Raw genomic sequence first — 26,051 nt, 5'->3', positions numbered from 1 at the left:
TTCCCATTATGAATTTTCTAAACTTTTAGTGTATTTGAAAATCAAACAAGAATAAAGGAAAAAAGCAAATTTAAGTTTGAAGGATGATGAACCTTTGTACTTATATGAGAGTAAAATAGTGGGCTTGACAGTATAAACTACCTTCTCCCCTGGGGTCACAGAAACTCTCCAGATGCAGTGTGTGTAAGAAGGGTAGCCATTGGGAAATCCTGGAGAGGAAAGGTTGCCATTGGATTCTTGTAGGGTTTCTCCACATGCTGAAAGGAAAAAAATATAAGATCATTGGTTAATTTGCATAAAATATATGAATATCATAAATAAAGCCTTGAAGGGTTTTTTTAGTATTAGACAAGACTAAATGTTTGTATTTTATAGAAGATGTTTCCTTTCTAAGTAAATTTCTTTTTATGTCCCTTACTGGAATTCCAATATATTTAATGGCATCCATATGGCGAATCACCAAATAAGATTATAAGATAAATAATGTGACATTCATAAAATTCTTCTTCATGAAAACCTTTCTTATTCATTTCCAAGGAGCCAGTAGCCACTCTAAAGCACACCCATGTTCAGATTCAGGCCAGTAACACCTGGATGACATGGGTCTGGGACCACGTGAAACATTTCACTAATATATTTGATTTAAATTGAGGCTAAGTTCAAGTGAATACCATATCAAATTTTTAAAATATTAAGTAATAACTAATGAGTAGTCAGCAAAGATAATATCAAAATGTCAAACACAATAAACTTTTTTTTCAAAATAAGAAAAAAAAATATAAACATCATGGAAAGTTCAAATTTTCCAGAAAGATGTAAACATTTATTTACTTTTCTCAGTTGAGGTTAAATAGAAATTGCTAAAAAAAAAAAAAAAAAAAAAAAAAAAGCAATTTGTGCTTGTCTAATTCCCTGGAACCAATTTTCAGTCATTTGAAGTAGCAAATTATTAGCTGCACAGCATGAGGATCTGTGTTCATCCAAGGCCAGTTGTCAGTACCATCCTACAATGGGCTTCTCTGTTGCTCTTGCAAGACACGCTATGTGCCATGAACCTAGTCTGCTTGAAGTATCCTTAACTTAAGAATAATTCCTCCACTGCAGCCAGTCCTCTTTATAACCTTCACTCAACAATTTGAAAGAACAGTTCCTTCCCTCTGAAGGACACTGCAATCAAAACGGAGCTATTATCATATTACAAGGCCTTAGCTACCAGCAGGTGAACTCTCATCTCATCAACTTCTTAATAAATTATAAACGGATCTGTATAGCTTGTGTTAAATAAAGAAAGATAGTGAATATGAAAACAAAGCATAGAGCTCTAAAAATAGATATGATATAAATATTTATTCAGAAAAATAGGTGTTATGTTTGTACAACACAATAAATTTAAAGTAGGAGTAAGTAATGTTTAGTCTGATGAACAGAGAGACAAAAGCAACTTTAGGACAAAATTAAAAAGCTCAAGGTCAAGAATACGTAAATCAGCACTGTTCTATAAATCATCCAAGGCACTTGATAAATGTAAGGTTAAAAGAAGTCTTAGAAAAATGAAAATGTATTAAGATTTCATTAATGCAAACAATGTGCTTCTAAGTAGGATCAGTTAAATGCTAAACAATTATTTGGGAGTTGAGTGTGTTTCTATAAAAAAAAAACCTATAATTAGCAGCAGTTTAAAAATAAATTCTGTAATAATTTAAAACCCCACTAAGCCACAGAGAATGCCAGTATTGAATTTCTTCAAGTGCAATTAAAAAAATTACATATACTTAATCCATAAATGTATGCATACAATACTGTTCTGATTAAGAAGACAAATGCATGCTAAACAAAATACAACATACACTAAAAATTAATAAGTCAATAATACAGTGCTTGATTATAATGCAAGAAGTAGAAACATGTTCATTCAAGTTGTGGTAATTACTTGTGAATTTTCTTCAATAAACGTGATTGTCTCAGGCTAGCTGACCCGTACTACATGTTTCAGAATTTGTTGATTTATTCTCAGATATAAAAGTCAAACTTTATTATTTAAAAAACTAAAGGAAAATTAGCAAAAAAAGAAAAGTGGACACTACTAAGTCCAAATGCTTAGACTGTTCATTGACAGCAAGGTGAGTGGATGAGATGACATAAGGTTTTTTTATTTTATTTTGGGGAAAGAGTCTCAATTTGTCACCCAGCCTGGGATGCAGTGGCTCAATCTCAGCTCACTGCAACCTCCACCGCCCAGGTTCAAGTGATTCTCTTGCCTCAGCCTCAAGAATAGTTGGGATTACAGGCATGCACCAACACTCCCAGCTAATTTTTGTATTTTTAGAAGAGATGGAGTTTCCCCATGTTGGACAGGCTGGTCTCGAACTCCTGACCTCAGGTGGTCCGCCTGCCTCGACCTCTCAAAGTGCTGGGGTTAAAGGCGTGAGCCACTGCTTCTGGTCAAGATGACATGTTTAAATGCTGTCATTGTCATTTCACTTGTTAATTACATTATCACATGCAAAGCTCAAAAGCTTTACGCCAGTTTTCTCTTCTGTAAAATGGCTATCACGATAATATAAACTTCATAATAGTGTTTCTTGTGAGAGTAATAACTTCTGTGCAATACAACTACTTCTGCAATAATATTAGGGAAAGTAAAAGCATAAAGAACGATTAATATAAAGAGGCATACCAATGCTCTAATCACAAGAAATTTAAAACAAAACAACTGAGAAGTTAAACTTATAAAACCTTTTATCATGTGAATCATCTCACTTTTAAATTAGGTAATCCATATGTATGTTCCTTCTAGCATACAAAATTGTGTTTGAGTTGTGGAAACACCACTTAGATTGTGTGTTGTTAGGAATGATTGTAATAAACTCTCATTCTTTTAGTTACATGGCTACCTTTTTTGTTTTGTTTTGTTTTGTTTTTGTTTTTGTTTTGAGACAGAGTCTCGCTCTGTCGCCCAGGCTGGAGTGTAGTGGCGCCATCTCGGCTCACTGCAAGCTCCGCCTCCTGGGTTCACACCATTCTCCTGCCTCAGCCTCCCAAGTAGCTGGGCCTACAGGCGCCCGCCACGACGCCTGGCAAATTTTTTTGTATTTTTAGTAGAGACAGGGTTTCACCGTGTTAGCCAAGATGCTCTGGATCTCCTGACCTCGTGATCCGCCCGCCTCCCAAAGTGTTGGGATTACAGGCGTGAGCCACTGCGCCCGGTCTACATGGTTACTTTCATAGCTGACTCCATATAGATCTGCAAATATTTTTGCTGTCTAATGTCTGTAGTTCCCATCATATCTCAAAGGTTGAAAACTTCCCCTTCTCCATATTCTGCAGGAATACATTTATAATTTTACTAAGGGTAATGATAACATAAGTAGACACACAATAATTTGCATTAGGTAAGTCTCCAAAGAAACAGATAAACTTGGCCGGGCACAGTGGCTCATGCCTGTAGTCTCAGAATTTTGGGCCAAGGCGAGGTGATTACCTGAGGTCAGGAGTTCGAGACCAGCCTGGCCAACATGATGAAACCCCGTCTCTACTAATAATACAAAAACTAGCCAGACATAGTGGTGGCAGGTACTTTTAATCCCAGCTTCTTGGGAGGCTGAGGCAGGAATCACTTGAACCCAGGAGGCGAAGGTTGCAGTAAGCTGATATTCCATCACTGCACTTCAACCTGGGTGACAGAGCAATATGCCATCTCGAAAAAAAAAAAAAAAAAAAGGAATCTTTAGGGCCAAGAAAGAAATAAAAATATGTTGAATCAACTTAGTTGGTTAATTTAAACAATTCATAAATCCATAATTCCTTTCCATTTTAAATATCGTAAATACAATTTTGATTTAAAATCATGTTAAAATAAGCAAATATTAAAAGAGATAAATTACTAGAACATTTCAAAACACATTTCTGTTATAACTGCATAGCCAAGCCCAAACCATCCTTTAAAATGAGGCATGAATATCAACTCCAGGAAGCTTTTCTCATCCAGTATGCAGCCCAGACAACAAGCAGCATAGCTGGAGAACAGATAGGATATAAAAATAAAGGCAAGAGGCCGACGGGAGGCCTGCAAGTAGTTCAGAAAAGAGAGGATGCCACCTAGACAAGGGATTCACTACAGGAATGTGAGATACTAAGACGGCAAAAATAGGTGAGGTGCGGTGGCTCACGCCTGTAATCCCGGTACTTTGGGAGGCCGAGGAGGGTGGACCATGAGGTCAAGAGATCAAGACCATACTGGCCAACATAGTGAAACCTCGTCTCTACTAAAAATACAAAATTTAGCTGGGTATGGTGGCACACACCTGTAGTCCCAGCTACTTGGGAGCCTGAGGCATAAGAATTTCTTGAACCCGGGAGATGGAGCTTGCAGTGAGCCGAGAACGCACCACTACACTCCACCCTGGTGACAGAGTGAGATTCCGTCTCAAAAAAAAAAAAAGGCAAAAATAATAGTAATAACCCAGGAACTCATTGAGTATCAGGAGAGAAGCAGAGGGAGGAAGGAGGCAACAATGTTCCCCACAGTTCTGGCTTGGGCTGTTGGATGACCCTGGCTACCATTCACTAAATGAGGGAGTGTCTGCTGGGTAGATGAATAAACAGATCCATCAATAAATTAAAAGGAATAGCTAAATGCATTTTTTTGTATCTTGGCAATATATTTTAGCCATGAATCATATATACAAAAGCAGCTATATAAAATATATTCTATTCGGAATCCGGGAGAATTCTCTCAAAATATAAGTAACTATGATTTAAGTAATTGAAAAGAAGCTTTAATTCATTTTAATGCTAAATTAAATGAAGCAAGTGTTTAAAACAATGCATTCAAACTCCATGCATGTTGAAACTGGCCTTCCACCCTACAGCCTCCACATAAATGCGTATCCATAGATATGTACATTCTATACAAGTATTGTTTGTTATTAAAAGTAGAAACACTTAGTTATTTGGGAACATAGGTTGTACATATGTTCCTGTGGGAATAGGCAACACTTTTACATAACGATAGAGATTCTAATCCTCAAAATCCCTTTATTTTTAGATTATCAATTTATGTTACACTTTTAAAAATTTCACTATGTTACTTGACATAGTTAAGGAAGATTTACTGAGAGAATATTAGGGCCAATAGTTGGTCTAAATACGAAGTAGTTATAAGCAAAAGATCATGGGATTATAGAAAAACTAAATTAAGACAAAAAGCAGACAAAGACAAAAGAATAGCTAAATTAAGCATCTTAGTAATAAGAAGGGAAAGTAATCCTATGAGTAGGGTAAAGTGGAGGACAATGCATTTAGAAAATGAGAATCACAGAAAAAGGAGACCCCAAAAGGGAGAAAATATGAGAACAAATCAATCATTTAAGACGCGAGAAAATACGCTACCACTCATGTACCTTAGAAATCACCTCCTTCCAAACAAACTGCTAATTATTGGGTTAATAGGAAGATGAAGTGTTGTAATAATAGCCATTCTCCTCCCCATGTGGACTTCTGTTGTCCTCACAGTATATGGAATACAAAGGATTATAAGACAGGCAAGTAGCATTATCTACTAGGTGTCCTTTAAAATGCCTTAATGCTTGAAAGGCTTGGAAACCATCATAAAGACAAAGGATTTGTCTTTTGGAAGCAGTGTCCAGAAACCTGTTCAATCCCAATGTCGAGCAGCTCTACCTTCCTTTCCCACGCCGCTTGTGGCTACGTGATCTGGCAATGAATGAAGGTGTCTTATGGTAGTAGAGTGCCAGAGCCCTAAGGGATCATATTCTTTCTTAATACAACAATGCATAAAGAGACTTTACTCTCCTGTCTCTAAAGCCAAGAGCAAGAAATAGCAATGAAAGCAATTGCAAACTGAAGGAAACATATCCTCATACTATCCCCTTCAAAATCTAACCTTATTTCTGTGTTTAGCTTTTTCATGATGAGTATGCATTGACTGTACAATAACTAATTGTGGTTTCATATACCAACCTAATTTATATTTTTGGCATACATAAATATAAGAATAGATTACAAGGTATTTATCAGCTATAAATTTCATTGAATGATAGTATTATTTTAAGGAAAATTAAAATAGATACATTTTAATGCCATCACTCTTCTGATACATTAAAAAATTTATATATCATTTAGTAAAGTTCAGCAGTATTTATAGTCTTTCTGTTAGAAACTTGCCCTCTTGGACTCAAGGCCCCGCTTATCACAGACCATAAAACCCACAGTCTTGTATAGCTAACTATACTCTTTACCAGGTCAGTGTTTTTTTCAAGATTAACCACTACAAAACAGTGCCATAAAATGCAGATCTAATGAAGCTGTGGGCAAAAACTGATGAGAAAAAAAAGCTGGCATTAAAAGTAACCACTGGCTTCATTTGCCAGCATTTCTTTCATTTTTTAATTTCAACTTTTATTTTAGATATAAATACTATATGTATAAAATAGTTACATAGGCATATTGCACTCAGGTAGTGAGCATAGAACCCAGTTGGTAATTTTTCAACCCTTGCTGCCTCCCACCGTCTCCCATCTAGTAGTCCACAGTGTCTCTTGTTTCCATGTTTATGCTCATGTGTGCTCAATATTTAGCTCCCACTTATAAATGAGGACATGCAGTATTTGCTTTTCTGTGCCTGTGTTAGTTGATTTAGGATTATGGCCTCCAGTTCCATCCATGTGGCTAAAAACGACATGATTTCATTCTTTTTTATGACTGCCTAGTATTCCAGGTCTATAGGTACCATATTTTTAAAAATCCAACCCACCATTGATGGACACCTAGATTGATTCCATGCGTTTGCTATTGTAAATAGTGCGGCGATAAACGTGAGAATGCATGTGCCCTTTTGGCAGAACAATTTATTTTCTTTTGGATATATACACAGTAATGGGGTGGCTGGGTTGAGTAGCAGTTCTGTTTTAAGTTCTTTGAGAAATCTCCGAATTGCTTTCCACCGTGGCTGAAGTAATTTAAATTCCCATCAACAGTGTATGAATGTTCCCTTTACTCCACAGACTCAGCAGCATCTGTTGTTTTTCATCTTTTTAATAACAGCTATTCTGAGTGGTGTAAGATGGCATCTCACTGTGGTTTGGATTTGCATTTCTCTGATGTTCAGTGATGATGAGCATTTTTTCATATGTTTGTTGGCGGATTGTATGTCTTCTTTTGAGAAGTATGTGTTTATATCTTTTGCCCATATTTTAAATGGGGTTATTTGTTTTGCTTGTTGATTGGTTTAAGTTCTTTATAGATTCTGGATATTAGACCTTTGTCAGATGCGTAGTTTGTGGATATTCTCTCTCATTGTGTAGGTTGTCTGTTTGCTTTGTTGATAGTTTTTTTTGCTGTGTAGAAGCCCTTTAGCTTAACTAAGTCCCACTTGTCAATTTTTGTTTTTGTTGAATCACTTTTGAGGACTTAGTCATAAATTATTTCCCAAGGCCGATGTCCAGAATGGTGATTCCTATGCTTTATTTAAGTCTTCTTATAGTTCAAGGTCTCACATTGAAATCTTTAATTCATCTTGAGTTAACTTTTGTATATGGTTGTATATGGTGAAAGATAGAGTCCAGTTTCATTCTTCTGCACATGGCTAGCCAGGTATCCCAGTACCATTTGTTGAATAGGAAGTCCTTTCCCCATTGCTTGTTTTTGTCTGCCTTTCCACCAGGAATTTCTAACCAAAGAGTAAGAATAAAACAAACTCCAAAGGAATATGCAGATTTATAACCCCCTCCTCTCTGTATGAAAACCAAACACAATCAGAACTGAGTTTATAAAGTCTTATTGTCTTCTGGGTCATTCACAGATAAGTCACCTTATTTAGACTTATAGGTACAGTTATGAATCTTTAACTCTATTCCATAACTTGCAGTTATTGGTAAACCTACTGCATCAGTGTAACTTAATGTCATTTGGCTTGTGGTAAGTATATTTATGCCAGTATCATTGTCCTTATCCTGATAAGTCATGAGTGCACTTCATTTAAGGAAAAGAGAAGAACCTTAAACATATAACTATATGCAGGGCTCAAAGCTAACTATTTCAGAAAGAGAAAGAAAGAGGGAGATAGATATATCACACGCACAGAGTGGCTGAGAGGGGCAGAGAAAGAAACAGAGGAAAAGAGAAAGAACAAGAGGAAGGGGGGGGCTATTTGGTGAACATTAAAAAGTCCAGCTCGTACCAGTCAAAATGGCTGTTATTAAAAAAAAATGGAAAACAACAGACACTGGCAAGGCTGTAGAGAAAGAGAATGCTTAGACACTGTTGTTGGGAATCAAAACAACCACTGGGGAAAGCAGTCTGGAGATTTCTTAAAGAACTTAAAACACAACTACAATTCAACCCTGCCATCTCATTACTAAGCATATATCCGAAGGAAAACAAATCGTACCACCAAAAAGGCACATGCGCTGTTATGTTCATCACAGCACTGTTCACAATAGCAAAGCCATGGATTCAACCTGGATGCCCATCGATGGTGGATTGAATAAAGAAAGTGTGATACATATATACCATGAAATACCACACAGCTATAAAAGGAATGAAATCTTGTTCCTCGTAGCCACCTGAATGGAGCTGGAGGTCATAATATGAAGTGAATTAACTTGGGAACAGAAGACCAAATACCACACATTCTCACTTATAAGTGGGAGCTGAACATAGAGTATACTTTGACGTAACAATTGGAACAATAGACAGTATGGACTATTAGAGGGGAGGAAGTGGGAGGCGGCAAGGATTGAAAACTACTTGTTGGGCTCTATGTTTAGAACCGGGGTGACAGGATCATTCACAGCCCAAACCTTAGCATCACACAACATTCCCATGTAACAAACCTGCACATATAACCACTGAGTCAAAGATAAAAGTGAAAAACAAGGCCAAGATAGAAGAAAAAGTCATTCCCAAAGATTTGGGGAACTAAAATTTAACACTAAATGACATATATATACATATATATGTGTGTGTGTAGATATATATGTGTATATATGTATATATGTGTGTAGATATATATGTGTAGATATGCATATATATGTGTGTAGATATATGTATATGTGTGTATATTTACATATCTCTTTTAGCTCTTCCTTACTCCAGGTACTTTATTAGTTGTAATACAGTAATTTGCTTTTCATACGGTTTCAGAAATACAAAATATCTTTTTCCAGATCATAGTGCTTTCTTCAATGTGGTTTTATTGTATTAAACAAAATAGTGTACATATTATTATTTCTATATTTCAAGTAAGAAAATGGCCCATTAATGTATTTTACACAATTGAAATCTAAACTAGAAACTGTATTTCTAATTATCTTCCTGTTTATAACTGAAATATTCAAGAATTGTAGGCTAAAAATTAAATTACAATATCATAAGCTTAGTTTTTTATTCTTCCTGACTTTCCTACAATTCCGTGTGCATACAAATCTCTAGTGTGCTTCTCAAATGTAATGTATGCAGACATACATTTAGAGATATAATCAAGATGGTTTTATACATAAAGTGGTCATTTACTTAGTTGCTATTAATCAAATAATTTTCACTTTTTAAAAGTTGAAAAGTATATGCCCAATGTTACTAGAAATTAGTCAAGGATCATCCATATCTTTCATCGTAGTGGTATCATTCTCTTATAAATTCATTTTCTCCTATGGAAATTTGAATTTAAAAAATATACCACATATACATGTGTACCTAACATACATAAAATGTTTTCAAGGCATTTATGTAAATATGAATGCAACTTAAGTAAACAACACGAAGTAAATAAATTAATGAATATTAAGTAGAAATGTCTTTTGGTACATGGAAAAATTAGAGAGGCAGACAGATATATTTATACACAAAAAAATGTTGAAAGTCCACTTTCATTATTGAATCATTGTAATGTAAAAGTTTTATACACAGCTTTAAATTCCAAAATATCAACTGCCCTTTTAAAACTTAATAGTCCTAAATTACAAGAAAGCTAACAATTACAGTAAAATTGAAAAAAAAAATCATAATTTCTTACAATTTTCCTTAGCAAATCTAGTATTAAGGAATAGGAAATCCCTTCTCTCAGCAGGATTGTCAACAGAATCCACTGGGTTGAGTCAATGACTTAAGTACCATGACATCCTGAATTATGAACTTCCTGGGAGGTTCCCAGGTATTTCCTGGGATTATTCAACGAACTCACTTTTTCTTGCTTGCACTTGAGTTTTATCTTTCCAACAGAAGGGTTCTATACCATATGTCGATGAGTACATATTAAATTTTTATGAACGAATTAGCTAGCCCTCGTCTATAGCCTAAAAGTACCCTGGACTGACACCAGAAATCATAAAAATTCAATTAATATAAGAAGTTCCCAATAACAATATATAAATAAACATAAGCAATTATAAATGCCATTGATTAAGATACTCATCAGTTCTCTGATTTTCTGCAAACATTATCAGATTTGTAGCCAATTAAAACTTTTATAGTTATTGTTTTATTATATCCGCAACCTCAAGTATCTAGAACAATACTCCCAAAAGTGAATTCTACAAGTAAGTATTGGGTAAAAGGAGATTTCCTTGGACAAATAATTTGGAAAAGACTGTGTTATGCAAAGTTAAGCATGTTTCTTTGCTGTAAGATATTTCAAATATTGTGAGTATACTGGAGATGCATAGAATCTAGATTTCTAATGTGGAAAACAGAATCTTTTTCTTTCTTGGACGATTAAGGCATAGTGTTCCCTTAGAACATTAAGACCTTTCATGAAACTTTATTTAGGGGCAAAACATACAGTAGTTCACTTGCAACTGGTTAGAAAATTTTTTTTTTACAACAAAGTTATAAATTCCTACTGATAAAATTGTAATTTATATGCCATTAATGATGGTATTTGCGAGAAAAGATCACCCAGGATCCAATTCTGAAGTTCAAATAAAGGATATTCTTTTTATGTTAGAAAGGACTATGAAATCATGAAACTATTTAATCAATGACTATCAAGCAACCTTTCTATTTTGCCCTTTCACTCATTAAATTAAAAGAAATAAAACATGCCATCCCTGTGCTTGAACTTTGATTTCAACAACTTGTTTTTATTTACAGCAATTAGGTGTTCCATAGTTCCCTCCTGCCTCATTTTATGATTATTGACTTTGAACTGTACACATCATTTGCCAACAGGGAGGGAGACAAATAAACGCTTGAGTAAATCATGGCTTATTCATCTGGAAGAGCACAATCAAGTACAGTCATGCTCTTGTGTTTGTGTAGTGCAATACCTGGACATCTATACAGCTTTCTTGCCTGTGCGATATCTCCTTTGCTTAGACGGGTTCGCTGACCAATTGCAGGACGTATGCCATTATCATCACGGGAGGGGAGAATGGTATCCAGAAACATCCCCCTGAAAAAAAGCAGAAGCAAACCACACCTAAGTCACCAAATAAAAACTCATGAATTCCTTACATTTACAAGGTTATTTATTTCAAACTCAAGTCAATCAAAGGGGAACTACACCTTGTGTGCTTTAAGCAGTGTATCAGGCTTTCAAAACACTTTCATCAAAGTAGAAAAAAAAATGCACGTTAAATGTGTATGCCTAGTATAAACTCAATGATGTCATTCATTTTTTTCCTTGAAACACATATGTTCTTAAAAATATGGAATACCTTATAATCCCCCACAAGGTACATTACACCATGACATTTGTTTTGGTTTCCCAAGCAGATCTAAGAATTCCTTAGATTACCAGGTTGTAAAACAATGATTCCTCATAGAGGTCTATTTTCTTAATAGCAAACTACAATAAACTATGTTGAAGTTACTAAGATTATAAGAGTAAAACAAAATATACATAGGTTAATTTTTCTGAATTAAACTACTAATTTAACCTAAGTATTCTTAGAAGTCCAAGCATTACAGCATATGTTAAAAAAAAGACAACAACAATAAAGAATGTCAAAACTTAGGGCAGTTTAAAGCAATTTTTTCAATTTTTCCATCGTAAAACTAGTAAATAAGAAAGCCTAATCAATGCCCTGATAATGTTAAACTACAGATAGTGAGTTGTTTGGGATCAAGATTGTGGTAAAAGATTCATGAATTTTTCCTAATATGCATGACCTAAAGTTCTGAATATAATGCCCTAAAAATACTGTCTAATTTTTTTTTAATGTAATGTCAAACATTTAGATCCTCTTAAAGCTGTGGAGGTTTAAAACCTATAAATGAACTGGGGAGCTAATTTCAAGGGTTGAGAAGTATTGAGCTGTGATGTTTGTGGATTTACCAAAAACAAACAACACACAACAATAAAAGTTTATATAAAAATATCTTAAATATAAGAAATAAACTTTTATAATATCTTTTAAATTGAGATAATGATGGAGCACTTCTTTCCAAAATTTATAAATGAATATAATGAATTTAAACTAACATTCGCATTAAAAGAACAGCATTTTCAGCTCTACTTAGCTTCCATTAGGAAACAGTTCCTAGGTACTGTTTTAGGTATGGATTTGTAGCAGTAAATAAAACAAACAGAAATTCCTTCCTTTATGATTCTAATATTCAAATGCGAGGAAAGAGACATTAAACAAATGATTAATAATCCCGGTAGTAATAGGTACTATGGAGAAAAATAAAGGTGAGAAAATGGATATTGATTGTGCAGTGATAGACTGCTTTTAAATAGAGTGATCAAAATGAAACTCACTTGAAAGTTGACATTTTAGTCACACATGAAGAAAATGAAGATCAGAGAAATATGGGTAACTGGCAGTACAGTATTTCCAGACAGCAAGAACAAAAAACAACAGCTCAGAAATGAGAGGACCCCTAAAATGTCTGAGTACCAGCCAGATAATTTAACTTTTACTCTCAGGACAACTGTTAATTTACAGGAAAACAGTAAGCAGATGAGTAATATGATCTACAAGCAATTTTATTACTAACTGCCCTAGCTCTTAGGTAAGGGAAAGGGCACTGATCTTTAGATATAAGTAATTCAAATAGGGAGACTGGAACTCTTTACTACAAGATCTAAACATCTACGGAACTCCATATGTATACTGTCTGAAAAGAGAGTAGAGAAGTAGAGCTAGTGATTTATGGGAATTGAACATCAAAAGTGAGAGTTTGTGCATATTTCAAAAGAAACCACTCTGGGCAGGCCAGTGTAATCGAAAAAGAAACAAATTATAAGGTAGCATTGAGAAAAGCCTTGTAACTTGAGGCATGAGTTAACAGATACATTAATTACATAAACCCAAATTAATGGAGTATTAGATTTCTATAGTATTTCAGTACTAACAAAGTATTCACTATTTTCTTTTCTATTTTAAAACAAATTTGTGGTCTCTGGGGTTCAATTTTTTCCTGACTTTCAAAAAAAGATTCAATTTTAAAAGGTCAATGACATCATGGAGAGAATATATTCAATTTCAGACAACAGAATTATGAATTTTGTTTCATTCTGTCTACTAAGGTAATCTCCCTTCCATTTCAAGGGAGTTAGCCACTCATTCTTTACTTCTTTTTTGTGGTCAGGGAGTTAACAATTATTTTTCTCCATATCCCGACAAGTAATACAAGATCTTACTGAACCTCCTCAGTGAGCCACTATCAACAGGCAGAGACAGATCATATCATGGTTCACTTACTGTTCCTGATTTGTTCTTACTACATTGAAAGAGCAAACGAGCTATGCTTTTAACAAAAATTTGTAAAATTTTACAACTTTTTTAATGAAAAATGGGCAGTCCACAGTTCAGAAGCATATATATTACAAAATAGTCACTTATATAAAGACCCTATATATCCATTCCTATTCTTCCCATGAGTGATTTCCTAAATATATTGATAGGCAACATCATAAAGACAATCGGAACTTCTATAGACTCTGTGGGTTCAGAATTTTTTAAACTAAGAAACTTCAAACACCTACATTAACAGAATAAAGAACAAAAACCATATGATCATGTTAGCGGATATAGAAGAAGTATTTGACAGATTCAGCACGTTTTCATAATAAACACACAAAAATCTAGGAATAGGAGGAATCTACCTCAACATAATAAAAACTATATATGAAAATCCTACACCTAATGTCATAATCAATGGTGAAAAACTGAAATATTTTATTTTAAGATAAGGAACAAGGCAAGGATGCCCACGCTTGTCACTTATATTCAACACGGTACTGAAAGCCCCAGCCAGGGCAATGAGACAAAATAAAATAAAATAAAAGCCATCCAAATTGGACAGACAGAAGTAAAATTCTCACTGTTTGGAAATGACTTGATCTTATACATAGAAAATTCTAACTATTACACACACACACACACACACACACACACACACAAACCCTGTTAGAATCAGTCAATGAATCAAGCAAAGTCATGGGATATAAAATCAAAATGCAAAAATAGCTGCATTTTTATACATTTATGGCAAACAATCCAAAAGGTAACTGATTCCATTTACAATAGCATTAAGAAAATACTTAGAAATAAACTTAACCAAAGAAGTGAAAGATTTTACACTGAAAACTAAACAAACTGCTGAAAGAAATTAAAGAAGAGACAAAGATCCCTTGGTTCCTGAATTGAAACACTTAACACTGTTAAGATGTTAATACATCCAAAGTGATCTACAGATTCAATGCAATTTCTATCAGAATCCCAACATTTTTTTTGCTGAAATAGAAAATTTGTCCTAAAATCCTATGTGATTTCAAGATACACCAAATAGTTAAAACAATTTTGAAAAGAAAAAATATTTGAATATTCACAATCCAACTTTGCAGAACTGATTTCAAAACATATTACAAAGATACAGTAATCAAAACAGTGCAGTACTGGTATAAAGACAGACTATAGACCAGTGAAATAAAATAGAGAACACAGAAATAAATCACCATGTACATGATCATATTATCTTTGACAAAGGTGCCAAGATTCCTCAATTAGGAAGTGACAATTTTTTCAACAAATGATACTGAGAAAACTGGATTATCTACATATAGAACAATAAAATTGGGCTCTTTTTAAAAAACACTTTAAAAAAATTAACTCAATGCATTAAATAAATAAACACAAGACCCAAACTATACAACTCCTAGAATAAAACACAAAGGGAAACCTTAATGGTGTTGCATGTGACCAGGATTTCTTGGATATGACACAAAAAGCACAGTCAATAAAGCCAAAATAGACAAATAGGATGACATCAAACATACAACATTGTATACATTAAAGGATGCAGTCAACTGAATGAAAAGGCGACCTATGAAATGGAAAAAAATTTCCAAATTACATATGTGTGTGTGTATATATATATATATATAATAAGTGATTTAATCTGAATATATAAAGAACTACTACTCAACAACAAAATAATCAAATAACCTGATTTAGACATGGGCATAGGACTTAAATAAAGATTTCTCCAAAGATGATATGCAAATGCCACCAAGGATATAAAAAGATGTTCACTGATCATCAGAGAAATGTAAATCAAAACCACAATGAGATATGACATCACACTCACAATGGCTACCATTCAAATACAAAAAAATAACATGCTGGAGAGATATTTGCACACCTATGTTCATATCAGCATTATTCATAAGAGGCAGAAGCTACACAAATGCCCACTGATGGATGACAAGATAAACAAAATGTGGTATATACTTACAATGAAATATTATTTGGCCTTAAAAGTGAGAAAATACTTTCACATGCTACAACATAGATCAACCTTGAGGAAATAATGTTGAGTGAAATAAGCCAATCACAAAAGGACTAATACTATATGCCTTATAGTATAGGCGTATATATATGTATAAGATACAATTATATGTATAATATACAATATCAAAAGCAGTCAAATTTATAAACAAGAAGTAGAATGGTGATTGCCAGGGGCTGAGAAGAGGTGGAAAAGGGAAGCTGTTTAATAGGTATAGTTTCTGTTTTACAAGATGAAAAAGTTCTGGACATCTGTTTCATAATAATGTCAATATACTTAAATAACACTACTGACTTTTATGTCTAAAAGGGTTAATATAGTAAATTTGATGTTTTGTGTTTTTCCATAATAAAAAAAAAAATTCAAAACTTTGAGGGAGTAGCAGAATGAGACCTGTGTCAAATTTTCTTTTCCTGAAAATCATTTAAATATAAGTTAATAAACAGCTTCTTTAAAGACTCGAAAAATGAAATAATGTGAATGAAACAATGAGGCTATCCTTCTAACAGGTGGATATGATCTCCTGTACTGTAGAAGTGTTGAGTTTATTTATGAAAAATGCATAAGATGGTTTTGAAACAATAGGATCAGTTAATAAACAAAGGCTGATTGGCATTCAACGCATAAGCAGGTGTGGGTTAGGCGGACTATGGGTAACAAGAGAAGATTAATATATGGGAAAATATGCAATGTAACATAGAAAGAGAGTATAGAATAAGGGGAAACATACATTTAGAACTGTGCTAAAGATTTATCAACTGTGAAGGACAAAAAGAATAAATCGTTTTTCTCTACTCTCCAGTACCTTCTCTGTTCCAAGGAACCAAAACTCAGGTTAGTTCTAAATAACATAATTCAGTAGCAGAAGAGAGGCACTTGGACTGAAGTGGAACCTAAATACCCATTTATTACATGTTTTATAGAAAACTCCATTCCAAGCATTTACCAGAAAATAAAATTCTGTAACTCTTTGTGATTAATTTCAGGTCAAATTACTGGGTAGGTATTTCTATCAAAACTTAAATTCATATTCTAGAAAAAAATAAGCATTTGGATAGTTAATTATATTTTAACAAATGAATACGTATGTCTATAAATAATGTACTTCAGAAAAGAGTAATTTTAAAACACAGTTAACACAAATTTTTTAAATAATAAACTTTGGTTTGGAAAAAATGAATAGTTAATAAATGTGTCCAAGTATTAAGGCTTCATTTACACACCCTTCTCTACTTTTTACCCAAAAAAGTTTTATAAAAGCAGCTTAATAAATTTGAATATTTTCCCCTTTTCCTGACCTTGCCTTCAGAAATAGATGTTAATGAACTGTGAAATGGACATAAGTGGGCACAAAAGAAAAAACAGTTGAAATGACATAAGAGCATAAAATGGGCATAAATGGAAAAAGGGGTGAATTCAATGGTTTAACAGTTCCAGATTCCTTACCTGGGAACTATTTGCTTGATGACATCATCTTTAGAATCAAGTAGATCAAAACCCAAATTTATTGCATTCTTTAAAAGTAGCTTTAAGTCATTAATGACATAATTTTAAGGTTAATGAGTGACAAACTATAATTCTAAATTATATGAGACAAAATATCTTTCTAATCTGTTATTTGACAATTCATTTAGTAACATCAGTTTTTGAGTGTAAGTTGTACTTGAGCAGTAGAAAATACACAGTATAAAGCACAAGTCGCCTAGACTGTGACATTCCAACTGAGCTGCTAAAAAACCTATTTAGCTTATGAATATCCAATTTTCATTAAAAAATGCTTTGCCAATTTAACACGCTGATTGGTTTGGTAATGCTTTTAATTCAACTTTTTAATGATTTAGAAGTATAAAATTGTTTACGTAATTTATACCATCTTATCACTTTAAATTCACATTTTGTTAGAGAATGTAAAATATATTTTAAAATACCTTTTAAATACTTGCTCTTGGCTATAAATGTTCGTGAATTATTTTTCTACTTTCTGCAGTGAGGTAGCAATATTTGAAAGCAATTCTAGTTCTAATGTCAGGCATAGCTTTGTGAGGAGCCACATGGAGGAAAGGAATTAAAAGTCAAAAGGTATAACCTGAGACTCCAACCTTGAGAAGGTGTTCCTGGCATAGTGCATGATACTGTCAAAATCATATCTTTCTCCAAGTGAGTTTACTTCTCCAGGCTCCATCTTCAGAAAATTGTACTCTTGACCTAAGAACCAGGGATAAACAAAATCTCAGAAGCCTTTTAACGGACAGAAAATAGACCAGAAGGCCTTTCCCACACCTGCATCTGTTCTTTGTGAAATGACTGATCTTGCTGATCGAATTTACATACAAACGCACAGGCACATGCAAAAAGCATCTGTCTTCACTCTACCATCATATTGAAAAGCGATATTGAATTGGAACAAAGTGTTAATTTCTGCAAAAAGGTGGACTACCAAAAGCATACATTGACTTTGTTTCATATATATGCTCTTTTACCACCTCATAATATTTATTTCTTTAAAATCTTACTGTGTTTTGGTAATGTACAAATAATTAGAAAAGTTATGTTTTATCTAATGAGTTTCCCATTTTATGACTAGGTCTGCCAGGTCCCACAAAAATTATCTTCCTATTTGGTTTAGATACCTTCTATGAAACAATAGGAAAAGATATAAAAGCAATATTAGTTAAACAAAGCTCTGCAGGCTTTAGCTCCATGATTTCATCATGCAAGATAAAACAATAGCAGCCAATTCTCTACTTTCATTTAAAAATGAAACAAGTTTATTCTTGATGAAAAGGCAGTTCTCCTTTGAGATTAAGAAGAATATGCTTCAGAACTTGAATGTTTTTTTAAATCTCCACATCTGTTAGTTTAACTTCTGGACATCTTCATTTTAATAGATTTTCAATTGCCTGTTTGTATCTGTATTGTAGTATTATTTCTCGAAATTTGAAAAGAACACAGACCTAAATTCAATGGTTCCAGAAAGAAACATTTCTTAAAACAGAATTTAAGTTTTAGTGATTTCACAATTTAAGTACCCAAAGATTGTGCAAATCATATCACTTATGTAACAAAAAGCTTTGAAACATCAAAAGACAAAGAAAGATGAGCTACGGGAATTCCAAATTCACTTTTGGAGCTAAAAATGGAACTATTATGCCATTCATCTACTTAGGTATTTAATTCCATTGCCATATTTCAATTAAACATAAAAAGATCACATTAATAAAGAGTTTTCTAAAGGCAATAAAGAAATTGAGTTATGTCTCTCCTACATGTGATAAAAGAAACCCGGGGTATTTGCTTGAGAATTAAGAATGAAGAATCAACCTGGAGTTGAACCCAAGTCCCAGACCAAAGTGTTTTAGTCTGTCTTTGAATGAATTTAAACAATACATAATTTAAAATTAACTAACCAGACCTTGTCATGAAATATGTGCTCCACAAATCTCTGATAGGTCTATTTATGTTATAACCATTCTTGGGAAATATTCAACATTCTCTTCAACCCATAATAGAGGCAAATGTTAAAACTCTTGTCTCATAAGGCGTCTGAAGTCTAATGTAACAAATCCACAATGAGATTTTCAAAAAGCTATGGATCTAATTTTATACTTACTAACCTGTAAGATTTCAATTTAGAGTATAATATGGGACCAGATTCTCTAACTAAGGCAAAATATTCCATAAAAATTTCTGAAAGTAGAACATTACGCAACTTCAGTAATACATTTCAATGCATCTAACTTGAGAACATAATGTGTATATGACACAATTTTTTTTTTTAGTTAAAAACAACATAGCCATACATAGCCCAAATAACAGAAAAATAGACTTATTACATGAAAGAAGGAAAGAGAAACAGAATACATAGCACTAAGGGAAACCACATTTGACAATTTTAAAAACGGCAAGCCTCCTTCTTGAAATCATATTCCAACATGGATTAGATCCTTATAATAATTTGGTTCCTATCATAATCACTGATTTTGCATACAAATGCGAAGCCCAAGTGTGTGCTTATTAGACATCACCCTTGACTAAGACTTGATCTTAAGTTTCTGAGTGACAGCAAATCACAAATTTTTTGAAGATTAATCTTCAACATGAACACTTTCATACTGGAATTGCTCTGTTACAGTGGTTCCCATCATTCAGGAAATCTCACCCAATAAATTATTTTTTTCTGTTGGCCAGAAAACACTAATAACTCTTGTTAACAGCAAGTTCTCATTTATGTGGTAGTTGAATTAACATTCAAATTTATTTCCTCTTTATTTCCCTCCTAGTGATATATAGGATGAATCTTGGTAGTCGGTTCATGCATTAGAGTCTTCTATATAGAGGAGTATAGTTTTTTAGACTAATTTTTGATATTTAACTCTACAGATCACTTTGCCATTCTTCAAATTATTTATTTCCTTGGCTTCCAGGACACCACAATCCACTGATTTTTCTCTTACCTTTTAGGCAATACATTCTTAGTCTTTTAGGACATACTCTACTAAATATTGCTTAAATATTGTTTTTACCCATTTTATATCCTCAACCTTTTTTCTTCTCCTTCCAGTTTTTCCCTAATTAGTCAAATCTATGTCAAATTTTTATCTTTAGACACATCCTGAAGTCCAGACTCACCTTTCCTTTCTCTACAAAATAAGGATCATACAAAGACTTTTTAAATTCAATGATATGCTAAATTGAATCATTATTTGTCCTACTTTCTCAAAAACATGCTGTTTTATCAATATTTCAATATGTCAAATGTCTCATGTGATGGTACCAACATTCATCTTCTGGCCTAAAAGAAAACTTTTGAAGATTTCCCCTTACATGATGATATTCCTCTTAAAATATTTTTGAAAGACTATTTCCTCTTCTTCCTTTTGACATGTACTACCCTAACTAAGAACCTAGTCATCTCTCGTATGTACTTATTTAGGTTTCTATTAGGTTTTCTGGACTTCAGGCACATCCCCCCACACCCAGTTAATGATCGCCGGAAGTCTGACTGCGAAAATGAGTTCTCTTTATTTTAATCTGAACTTTTCCTGCCTATAATGCTTTAATTATTCCCCACTAGCTAGAGAATAAAACCTGAATTTCCTCCCCAGGTTTACATCATAGAGAATCTTCTCTAAGTAAAGGATAAGATACCAACTAATCTCCCACTTGTAACAGCATCAACCATAATGGTCACATAAATATAATTCAATTTTCTGTAATTGTAGCTTTGCTCATGAAGTTCTTTTCACTTGAAATTTAATCACCCTTCTGTCCGCCTGAAATACTTCTACTTTACTTCTGAATTTCCATTCCTTTACAACTGCCTTGACTCACCAAGGCACTTTTCGTCACGCCTTGCTTGGACTCTACAGTATTCTCAACATATATTACTAACTACTGTCACTTTTCTCACTCATTTGCAATCATTTATACATATGCACATATCCCACACTAAACTTTGTAGTTTTCATGACAGTATCTTCAATGCCTAAAATTGGCTCAATAAATAATTGGCATCAAATATATAATGAGCAAATAAAGAGATCAGTACTGTTAATTACAGAAGGAATTCAATGTTTGTAACAAAACTGATCATGAATAAGAAAATAAAACACATTTTACTTTGCTTATGCTTAAAATGCATACTTAAAATACCTTACGAGAAAATTCCAAACAACAGAATATTTTTTGGCAACTGAAATATACTGATCTTTATGTACATAAAAGTGAAACAAATAAAAGTCTTACATTGAGGCCATTATCAAATATCAATTATCAGAAAAAAATGGATTTTAAGTAGAAATTACATTTCAATTACTGAAAACTTTCCTAAGAATTTGTCTTGAGGGTAGTCAAGTTTAAGAGGAAAATCTCAGAAAAAACTATTTATATTAGCTTGGAAATGACTCGTTTCACTGGATTTTCTCCAGAAATTGTACCTGGTATAACACAGATTCCTATGGTAGCAGCACGTTTTATGGCAAACCTTGGACCCTTTTAAAATCCTTATAACATAAATTATAGAACTTAGTACAAAAAACGTATAAGTAAAAAAGAAATATTTAATAATATTAATTTATGGTTCAATCGCTCACACCCATTCTTGGAAAGCACCAAAGTTTGGAAATAAAACAGCTAAATCTTAAAAAAGAAAGCAAGTCTAAAAATTCATGAAATCACACAGTCTCCAGGAAAAAAAAATTAAAATATAAAATCATCATGGGTAATTTTAAATCAAGCAAAATGTTACTCTATCATATCAAAAATATAAGTTTACATTTTTGGGAAAGTGAAATAATAAACTGCATAAATACGATTCAAATATACCCAGTCAGCCTTAAACCCAACACACCCTATGCCTCTCACCTGGCTGGATGTTTTCTCTTATGATAGTTACATGGTTATCTCGATCTGGTCGTGTATGTTCATGCCAAAAGCCTATCACGTGGCCCAATTCATGAACAACAATTCCAAATTTATCACAGTTCTTGCCGATAGAGATTGCCTGAGGTCCATTTCCCCGCCGACCTACATAGGAGCAGCATCTGGAAAAAAGGAGAAAGTGGAAATAGTGGTGGAAAGGTGGTGCCGGACAACTAACAATACAGTGAATTTTTTGTAAAGAATAGTGATGAGCTATAAAGTCCAACACATTCAGGAGCAGAACAACCTCTTATTACTACATATGACTAGTTTCTGGTATCCTTTCAAATTTAAGTTCAACAAAAGTTTCCAAATAATCAGTTCAAGTGCTTTTGTAATTATCTATATATTAGAAAATACGCTTACATAATTTTTAGAAGCATTCAGAAATACATCAGAAAATAAAATAATTATCATGATGATGACAATTATATCATGATGATGATGTTTTATTTCTGAAGACATATAGTTCAGCTGAAGACATCAATACACATTTATTTCTAATATAATTTTATCCTCAGCATTCATATTAATTACTTAGGTTACTACTTTGTCAGTGTGGTTATCTGATGATAATTCAGTATTACTTCAGCATTAAATGTAAAAGTAAGGAAAGTTTATTTTCCTCTTTGAGAAAAACAGAAATTTATTTATGAAATATGTTGGTTAATCAAAAAAAGAAATTACTTTTTCTACTCATGGAAGAATTTTTTTAATAAAAGAAACGTTTCAAAGAAGATGTTAATTAAAGAAAATTATTTGTGCCTGGTTGCAGTGCCTTATGCCTGTAATCCTGGCACTTCAGAAGGCCACCCTGGGAGGACTGTTTGAGGTCGGGAGTTTGAGACCAGCCTAAGAAACATAGTAAAACCCCATCTCCATAAAAAATTCAAAAATTAGCTGGGCAAGGAGGTGCAAACCTATAATCCTAGCTACTTCAGAGGCTGAGGTGGAGGGATGACTTGAGCCCAGGAGTTTGAGTCTGCAGTGAGCTAGGATCATACCACTGCACTCCAACCTGAGCAACAGAGTAAGACCCTGTCTCTTAAAAAACAAAAAAAAAGAAAGAAAAGAAAATTATTTTCAAAAGATGAATTAACTAAGGTTAACGGTTAACTGGTATTAGGAACTGAATATTTATGTCCCCCCCAAAATTCATATGTTGAAACTTGATCTTCATGGTGATAGTATTTGAAGGCAGAGTCCTTGGAAGGTGATTTGGGGTAATGAGGACTCTGCCTTCATAAAAAGATCACTGCCTTTATAAAAAAGGCCCCAGAGAGCTCCCCTGACCCTATCCACCATGTGAGAACACAGCAAAAACACATCTCACATCCGTCTATGCACCAGAGCAGGCCCTTACCAGACACCAATTCTGCAGTGCCCCGTCTCCAGAACTGTGAGAAATAAATGTTTGTTGTTTAAAAGCCACCCAGTCTATGACATTTTGTTATAACAGCCTGATCAGACTAAGACAAGTAGTAAAGAAAAATCAACAACTGGGAGTAGTATAATGAATGATATTTATGTGATTTGTGTCAAATGAGCAGTCTAATAATTGAGGTTAATTTTTTATTTCATCATCTGAAAGAATCTCCTGGACTGTCAAATAGAATGTGAAACATTCAGGAATGTCTTTCTGCAAAATTTCATCAATTGATTGATATTTATACATATTCAATGATGTTTTTTTTTTTGCTTTTTTTTTTTTTTTTGTAAATGGAGCTTTGCTGTGTCACCCAGGCTGGCATGCAGTGGCACTATCTCGGCCCACTGCAAACTTTGCCTCCCAGGTGCAAATGATTCTCCTGACTCTGCCTCCGGAATAGCTGGGATTACATGCACCTGCCACCACGCCAGGCTAATTTTTGTATTTTTAGTAGAGATGGGGTTTCACTGTGTTGTCCAGGCTGGTCTTGAACTCCCGACCTCAGGTGATCCACCTGCCTTGGTCTCTCAAAGTGCTGGGATTACAGGTGTGAGCCATTGTGGCCAGCCTCAATGGTGTTTTTCTATCCAAATTATAGAAATTCCATCTAGTCATTGTGTGTGTGTACAAGTGTAAGTGTATGAGTGTGTGACAGTCACAAATATTCTTGGGACACAGGGTGGGAAAGACTGAGTACACAGGATGTCCACTTTAAAACAAATTTTAAATGGCATAATATTATAGTAGCTACAATTATAAATACATCTAAAATGTTAATAATTAGAGTTTAAATTAAAATAACATCAACAGCACAGCAACAGACTGCACTAAATAGTTGGCTTCAAATAGTTGGGATCATGATGCACCAGACATTGCCAAACACCTTTTCTGATTTATTAAATTGGAAGAGAAAATTGCCCAAAACTAATTGCCCAAAACTAATTGACTAAGAGGAATTTCACTATTTCAATTTCTGGGGTAAGTACATTTGACAGCCCTTTTGATTTTCCACAAATATAAATCCTTATCTCCCTCTCCCCTTGCCCTTTTTTTTCATCTTCAAATTGTTTCTGTAGGCTTTAAACACCTAAGAATTTTCATCCACACTATGTCAGTTAGATGAATTGATTTGTACTCATCATTTATAAATTTATCATAGCAGTTAACTGAGTTTAATAAATCAGTAGTAGAAAGAAGAAAGAGGTAAAAGAGTGGTGGGTGAAAAGAGGAATCAATGAAATTTGTTTTTGCCCCAGGTAGTTTTTTTTTTTTTTTCAAATAATATGCTTTACTTCATATATGGGTACTTATTATATATTTGAATATTATTACATGCCTAAAGATATATTAGATGAAGAAAAAACACAAAATTTTCCAATTTTGGAGATATTTAAACTAAAATATTTGCTACCTTAAGTCAATAGTAATGAAACTGAAGCATCTGATGATTATACAGAAACTAAATTACCCCTATTGAGTCATTCTTGCTGGCTTTATTCAGGGAATAAAGTTCTTTGCAAGTCAAAATGTTGGAGACAGTAAAGCAATGTGGTCAATTTATTTCATCTAAAACATCCTTTTTAGCATAATTGCACTCATAGCAATTTCCTATAAGATGGGGTTTCATAATGGAAAGGAAAAATAGACTTCACACTGCCTTATTCAGAGGTATTATTTTACAATGGTCCTGTGAAAAAACAAAAATGTGGTGTTTTGATCCCTAACTAATTAAAGGTCTTGGGGACAGATGAATTCTAGACTCTCAGATTAAGAAAATAACTACATATATGCTTAGACAAATATTAGTCATGGAAAGACAAGGGTAATGTGTATTTTTAATGTGATTTTAAAATGTCTACATATTATCTTAGTTTCTAATGTCATCCAGGTTTGATGCCATTTTCTCGTATACAGCTGTTGGATTTTTGTTTCTCATTTGTGTGCCACTTTTAAAGTTTGGATATTTTAAGGTCTACCTGTAGCCCCGAGCAAAACTTTCCCTATCAACAGAAGAGCCTCACCTCTCCATAAGTCATAGATGGTAATCAGGTAAATCAAAATCTGCTACTTCCTACTTTGGCTTGGTTTGGTAGACCAAAACCCCTTTGGAGCAGTATTTGGTAGACCAAACCCTTTTGGAACAAAACCCCTTTGGAAGCTAATCTATTAGATTATCCATGAAGGTGGAACTGGTTCTGCCTTTTCCTGTGCCATATTTGAAATAGTTTCAATTATTTAGGTTAATCACCATATACCTTTTCATTAAAATAACTCAGTTTCTTTTTTGTTTTGATTTAATAAGTTTTCCAGGGCTGAGCATGGTGGCTCATGCTTGTAATCCCAGAACTTTGGGAGGAGGCTGAGGCAGGTGGATCCCTTGAGCCCAGGAGTTTGAGACCAGCCTGGGAAACATGGTGAAACCCCATCTCTACAAAAAAAAAAAAAA

The 26,051-nt window shown here is 33.7% G+C and overlaps 1 protein-coding gene across 3 annotated transcripts in view; it reads right to left on the bottom strand.

The window, feature by feature from the left end:
• Window positions 1-26,051, bottom strand: part of TLL1 (tolloid like 1) — a 242,520-nt gene that overhangs the window by 80,745 nt on the left and 135,724 nt on the right. For all 3 annotated transcript variants that reach the window (XM_017861965.1, XM_017861966.1, XM_017861968.1), the window contains exons 6-9: window positions 22,120-22,298; window positions 17,856-17,961; window positions 11,286-11,410; window positions 142-257 (exon numbers count right to left, since the gene is read on the bottom strand). In XM_017861965.1, the coding sequence (XP_017717454.1) occupies window positions 142-257; window positions 11,286-11,410; window positions 17,856-17,961; window positions 22,120-22,298 (526 nt within the window). The remainder of the gene's footprint in view (window positions 1-141; window positions 258-11,285; window positions 11,411-17,855; window positions 17,962-22,119; window positions 22,299-26,051) is intronic.

The sequence above is a fragment of the Rhinopithecus bieti genome, unplaced genomic scaffold (assembly GCF_001698545.2).
Source record: "Rhinopithecus bieti isolate Rb0 unplaced genomic scaffold, ASM169854v2 scaffold_62788, whole genome shotgun sequence".
Taxonomy (NCBI): domain Eukaryota; kingdom Metazoa; phylum Chordata; class Mammalia; order Primates; family Cercopithecidae; genus Rhinopithecus; species Rhinopithecus bieti.
Note: the sequence above shows the minus strand (reverse complement) of the source record. Positions and strands in the feature narration are given on the sequence as shown.